A 7002-nucleotide genomic window follows, 5' to 3' on the forward strand; every position below is an offset into this window, starting at 1 on the left:
ATTCATAAATTTAGTAAGTTTATCACAGGAAACACTTGCTTTGAACCACAAGTGAATCTCTGGGATGGGCCATCCGTTGTCGATCTGGAGACCAATGCATGACTGATCATCCAGGCTGAAGCGGCCTACTATATCAGTACCAGGGTAGGGAACCACCCAAATGTCTGACGTATAGACACAGTTGCTTCTCATAAATGTGTCAACAACAGTTGGATCGCCTTTCACCATCATCGGATAGTTTTGTCCAAGGAAGAGCGAGTTTTCTCCAAGACTATCAATTCTGTGCCAGGGAGAAGGAGTTGGTGCTAGCACACTAGTATCCATCCCGAATACCATGCAACGGGTGTTGGAATAGGTCCGGAGAGTGCGACCATGGGAGACACCTGCTTCCTTAGCAGTAACATCATCAGTGGGCTGTATACACACAAGAAGAGGTGATCCATCAGAATTAGTTGCCAGGCACCACAGAGTATATGGGCGCTGCTCGTGATCATCACCATCGGCATCTCCCTCTTGGTTATAAAAATTTTCAAGTATAGGTGGTGGGATGTTCACAGGACCTTGGAAACACAAGAAGAAGGTTAATTAGTAAAGGGAAACTTGCTAACCCGCATGCATGTGGATGAAACAATTATAATTACGGTGAAAGACAAATGTACCGAAACTACTAGGATGCCATGCAAAAACAGTGCCACGAGTGGTGGCAGCAAACACAAGGCCCTCGTATTGAATTGCATCACAGTACTCATACGTGTACAGAAACTGATTTTTGAGCAATATCCATCGAGTCAAACCACGAAGGACGGCAACAAGCTTGTCGAAGATAGCACCAACTTGATAGTTGTTGTAATTCCAAGAGCGGCTGGGAACTCGACAAATTGCTATCTTCCGTAGAAGACAGTCACCATGATCATATTTGAACGTGCGTACATTACCGGTGTGCTCAACCTCTGGGCAGTGTGCTGAGATTTTTGGAAGTGGAACCCAGTCACGAGTGTAGACATTCACAAGTTCCCACTCATAGTTGGACCCAATGTAAACAACCCAATCTCCATTTGCGCCCGCCCAAGCCTTGCCCTCAAGCGATGGCATCTTAACATCATACGCATCATTATCAAGTGGCATCAACTGGCACAGGGTGAGGCCTCCGTCGTGCCGGCGCCAGTCATCAGGGTCACGGCGAAAAAGATAGGGGAGATCAAACCGCTCCTTGACTCTTGGGTTCTTTGTAATGATGTTATTAGTTGAGTCGAGAATGGGCTTGAACGAACCTGCCATGCTAGCCGAGGTGATGACGTCACACCGATCAATGAGTTCCTCCACCACGTCATCTTTCAGATCGGGGCAAGAATAACGGGGTCGTTTTTGGCCTGTTCCCTCCATGGAGAAGACGATCGAACAATGGCAGAAGAAAGGGTGAAGGGCTGAAGGAAAATGGAGGAGGGAGAGGAAGAGCGTGCAACAGCAGTTCCAAATCGAGAGGGAAAGGCGAAGAGTCGGTGGACGATTGCGATTTTGCCACGGTTCACGAAGAGGCGCCCTGGCCTACACGTCCGTTCAAAAATACTCCTACTACTCGCCGCCGTCTCACTGATATGTTGGAACAGGACCACATGTCAACGAAATATGGTGTGTAATTTCTCGCGCAAAATGCGATCTGGCCGCGTTGGCCCGAGGTGTCGCATTAGTTATCGACCTTTATTTTTTTAATGGCGTGCCGATCAGTTTTGAAGCACGACTAACTGGTATTGTACATGGAGAGGATGACAGCAGGGACCCGCCAAGGTCATGGCAGTACGCAAACAAGTGCCTCCTTATTTCAAGCCGATAAAAAAATGGCTCCTCCTAGTGGATTTCTGACATCTGGGTCCCATGCCATTGTCAACGTAGTCAATAAACGAGATAATTGCACAACGAGCGACTGACACTAGGGACCCAGCAGCTCGCCCGGTTATTTTTTTTTTGGGTTAATTTGATAAATGCCACTCCAAATCTAGTGTATCCGAGAAATGCCACTGCAATTTCCAAACTTTGAAAAATGCCATTTCATGCCATTTCTAGTGGCATTTTTCGAAGTCTGGAGTGATGTTTTTCAAAGTTTGCAAACTGCAGTGGCGTTTTTCAAAGTTTTGAAATTGCAGTGGCATTTTTATGAATCACCATAATTGGAGTGGCATTTATCTAATTTGTTTTTGAGACGGAAGCAGCGTGTCAACTGGGCTGTGCGGGACACTCTGGCCTGTCTAGACAGCCTTTTCTTTTATGTTTACCACAGATCAGGCCAGAAGTTTTTTTTCTTTCTAAAAATGGCTAGCCCAGTTCTTTTGTGATTTGTCAAGTAAGTCGCTTTATCAGGCCTGTTGAGCTGCAAATCTTTCAAGACGAGGAGAGCTTCATTTGGCTGGTCGAGAAAATGGCCTATCAGTAATGAGAAATGGGTTGTACATTTTTAAAACACATCAAACCGGCAATTATTTTCAAATATCTTTTTTTCATTTCGAGATTTTAAATTGCATTGATTTTTATGCATGGACAATTTATTGGATTTTATATTGATATACATTTATATTTAAAATCGGTCTGAATGTGACTCGAAATTTCAGGATTAAAAACAGTTCAGACCGCACCGACATATGCAAAATTTCGTATAATTTTTTAACCGTGGCCACAATATGGGCTGTAATGCTAACATAAAGAATATGGGCTCCAAAAAACCCGTAAGAATTAGCAAATGGGCTGTAAATTATTTGAAATAATGGCAAATGGGTTGTATGCTGTTTTCCACAGATTTGAGGCTTTCCACAGATGGCCTGTATACTGTTGGATGTCCATCCAACGGCCGTCGTGCTTCTTCAATCTCTGCTCTTCCTGCTCCAGCCGCTCAAACAAGCGCCGGCGGGACTGCCTGCTCCCTCCTCCCCGCGGCCAGCTGTGCTGCCGCGCAGGCCTCACCGCCCCACCGTACTCCCATCGCTGGCCTAGCCATCCCTCTACTCACCCACACCTGTTGTTATTCTCCGGCGATGGCAGACGAACCAGTAAACCCTCGTACAATCGTACTCCCCTCCGCGTGGGAAACAAAAATAACGGCAGAGTCTTCCCTGCCTCCGTGTCGTTCCCTTCGTAGGCCTCGCCGTTGTCCACCGCCCTGGTGCTCTTGGCGTGGCCTGGTCAGCGTGGTCAACGACCGACATGCATCTGAAGTGGACTGTACGTGGAGAGCCTGACAGCTGGGTCCACGGCCGCACGCAAGGAAATGCCTCCTTATTACGCGCAAAATAATGATTCCTCCACCTGACATCTGGGACCCACCGAAACGGCCTCTGTATTTCGCAAAAAAAAACGTTACCGCCACTGCCAGCTCAGACCCACCAGCTATATCTTCGCACGCAAGGAAGTGCCTCCTTATTACGCACAAAAAAATGAATACTCCCCCTGCTAGCTGGGACCCAGTATAGTGGGCCTACTAAGTTGACGGGGATGAAGGACTTTGTCAACTTAGTCAATATGCGCGATTCTAGCTCGACTGATCGTACGATGTCCATCCAACAGCCGTAGTGCTTCTTCAACCTCTGGTCTTCTTGCTCCAGCCGCCCAAAGTAGCGCCGGTCGTGCCGCCTACTCCTGCCTCTCGTGGCCGGCTGTGCTGCCGCGGAGGCCTCACCGCCCCCATACTACTCCCACCGCTGGCCAGGCCATCCCTCCACTCCACTCCACTCACCCACAGCCCCTGTTATTCTGCAGCAACGGCAGCGCAGCCAAACCACTGAACCCTCGTACTCCTCTCCGCGTGGGCATCCACTGCCGCGTCTTCCCCGGCTCCGCGTCGTCCCCTTCCTTGGCCTCGCCGTCGTCCACCGCCGTGGTGCTATCGGCGCGGCGTGGTCAATGTGGTCAACGGCTGAATTCCATCGGAAGAATACTGTACGTGGAGAGGCTGACAGCTGGGTCCATGGCAGCCGCAAGGAAGTGCCTCCTTATTACGCGGAAAATGATTATTCCTCCACCTGACAGCAGGGACCCACCGGACACCCACCAGTATATCATGAAAAAAACATTTGCCCCTGACTGCTGGGACCCACCCGACGAGCCATCGTATTTCGTGAAAAAATGTTCCCCCTGCTATTAGCTCGGACCCACCGGAAGTGCCTCCTTATTATGCACAAAAAAATGAATACCCCCTGCTATCTGGGACCCACCTTGGTGGGAGGCTGACTTGTGGGCCTACTAAGTTGACGGGGACAGAGGGCTTTGTCAACTTAGTCAATATGCACGATTCTAGCTCCAGTGACCGTACGATGTCCATCCAACGGCCGTAGTGCTTCTTCAACCTCTGGTCTTCTTGCTGTAGCCGCCCAAACTAGCGCCGGTCGTGCCTCGTGCTCCTGCCTCCCGTGGCCGGCTGCGATGCGGCGGAGGCCTCACCGCCCCCTACTACTCCCAGCGCTGGCCAGACTATCCCCCAACTCACCCACACCCCCTGTTATTCTGCGGCGACGGCAGCCTCACACCGCAGTGAACCAGTGAACCCTCGTACTCCTCTACGCGTGGGCATCCACTGCCGCGTCTTCCCCAGCTCCGCGTCGTCCCCTTCCTAGGCCTCGCCGTCGTCCACCACCCTAGTGCTCTCGGCGCGGCATGGTCAACGTGGTCAAGGAACAGCTTCCATCGGACGTGGACTGTACGTGGAGAGGCTGACAGCTGGGTCCACGGCCGCAGCAAGGAAGTGCCTCCTTATTACGTGCAAAATAATTATTTCTCCACCTGACAGCAGGGACCCACCGGACGGGCCACCGTATTTCGCGAAAAAAAATGTTTGCCCCTGACTGCTGGGACCCACCAGCTACATCTTCGCACGCAAGGAAGTGCCTGATAGTCGGGACCCACCTGGTCGAAGCGTACGTAGCGTTGTCATTCTGGTCGCGAACGTGTACGTACATATATACTGGTGGATGTAGAGGCGCGCACGTGTCGTACTAGAGGCGCGCACGTAGCATGTGCACGTACATACAGCGGCCAGGGTGCAAGAAAGAAAATACGGCCACGTATGTGTACATACGGGCGGGGTCTCGAACGCCTACTCGCGCATACGTACGGCCAGGGCTCGTGTACATGGCTGGGTCAGAACGGAGAAACAGCGTCGTCATCGTGTTCATGGGGACGCAATGGAATGCGTCGTGTTCATCGGGAGGGCTTGGACGGAACAGGCGATGGAAACGATGTCTGGCGTACCGCGGAACGAAGGAAACGGCCTTGTGTTCGACCGGCCACGTTCGAAACGGGATCCTGTTGATCGGGAGGGGTCTAGCGTACCGAAAACGGAGGAAACGGACTTGTACTATAGCGCTACGGTCGAAACGGGTTCCTGTTCATTGGGAGGGGTGTGGCGTACCGCAAAACGGGACTCCACAGGATACTGCTCATCTCCACCGTTGACCCCCTCCAGCCTCCACGAGCTACTATTCATCCACCGTCGACCTCCTCCAGCCTCCACCTGCGACTGTTCATCCACGGGCTCCTGTTCATCCAGCCTCCACCACGCGCTACTCCACCGGCTACTGTTCAACCAGCCCTCTCCACGGGCTCCTGTTCAACCACCCCTCCACGGGCTACTGTTCATCCTGCCCTCCACCGTCTACTGTTCATCCTGCCCTCCACGGGGTGGTCCTGTTCATCCAGCCCCAACCGGCTCGATCGATCGGGGTCCTGTTCACCCAGAGGCAACACCACAGGGTCCTGTTCATCCACCCCCACCGGGAACTGTTCATCCAACCCCCCCCCCCACAATGCTCACTCTTCATCCAGAGGCAGCATCGATCAGCTTCAGTTAGCAGTAGTAGCGAAGGAATCGCTCGATCGGGTTCAGTTAACAGCCATCGATCGATCACTCGGGTTCAGTAGCGCGTAGCCTGTAGTGCAATCGCTCGGGTTGAGTTAGATCCCAACGCCTTGCTCGGGTACAGTTAGAGCCAACGCCTCGCACACACACACGTACGTGTATGAGAGAAGCGTGCATCGCTCGGCCCCCGACCTCCCACCGTAACTGGGAACTCCCAGAAATTTTCCTCCCCCTCGCTTCTACCATGGTTTTTCTGTCATGGACGGCCCAAAGAATGTCATGCAGCTGCATCTCCGGCCCGCCCAGGATGAAAAGCCCATTTTCTGTCATGATTTTTTGTCATAGAATAGGAACCCACCACATCTATGATGATACCGGGTTTTGTCACAATTATCGTCATAGAAGTGTCATATGTATGACAGAAAAAATTTCGTTCGGCCCAAAATGTCACGGATGTGTCTTTTTTTGTAGTGCATGTAGCTTGTGCTCCGCGAAATCCGTCGGAACACCCGGCATGTCCTTAGGAGACCATGCAAAGATGCCCCGATTCTCACGGAGGAAATCGACAAGCTCGCTTTCCTATTTGCTGTCAAGGTTCGCACATATGACAGCGTGCATCTCCGTGTGCTCGGGGTCCAAGGGTATCTTCTTTGTTTCTTTGGCCGGTTTGAACGAGCCCTCAGCTTCTGACTCCTTGGGGTTAGGCGACATTTCTGGCTGCTTGCCTGCCATTGCCACAACCCGGTCAAGGAGACGCTTTTCAGCCGCGATCACGAGGGACTCGGCTAGCCGGCTGTTGTCTGCCGCGCAGGCGGACGAGTTCTTGTAGTCCCCAGTTATGGTTAGGATTCCCTTGATGCTTGGTATCTTCATCTTGAGGTAGGCATAGTGGGGGACCACCATGAACTTTGCCAGAGCAGGCCAGCCAAGCAGTGCATGATAAGGGCTCTCAAGGTCCACCACCTCAAACTAGACTGGCCCTCGGCGAAAGTGTTCTTTGTCTCCGAAGAGGATGTCAATTTGAGTCTTGCCGATTGGTGAGTAGGAAAGGCCAGGAACTATGCCATGGAATACAGTCCGACCGGGCTAAAGCTGCCTCTGTTTGATTCCTAACTTCTCCATAGTGTCTCGGTACAGGATGTTGATGTTGCTGCCGCCATCTA

At 51.8% G+C, this 7002-nt stretch overlaps 1 protein-coding gene across 1 annotated transcript; it reads right to left on the reverse strand.

The window, feature by feature from the left end:
• Window positions 1-6418: 6418 nt before the first annotated feature.
• On the reverse strand, window positions 6419-6742 carry LOC147973853 (uncharacterized). Its single transcript, XM_087524811.1, has one exon. The coding sequence runs from the start codon at window positions 6740-6742 to the stop codon at window positions 6419-6421; it is 324 nt and encodes a 107-aa protein (XP_087380937.1).
• Between the last annotated feature and the right edge of the window lie 260 nt (window positions 6743-7002).

The sequence above is a fragment of the Triticum urartu genome, chromosome 5A (genome assembly GCF_056163025.1).
Source record: "Triticum urartu cultivar PI428250 chromosome 5A, HENAU_Tu73, whole genome shotgun sequence".
In the NCBI taxonomy this organism is placed as follows: domain Eukaryota; kingdom Viridiplantae; phylum Streptophyta; class Magnoliopsida; order Poales; family Poaceae; genus Triticum; species Triticum urartu.

Bases quoted from the DNA above. Each gene is read 5' to 3' on its own strand.
- LOC147973853 (XM_087524811.1), bottom strand. From the start codon at position 6,742: ATGGTGGTCCCCCACTATGCCTACCTCAAGATGAAGATACCAAGCATC.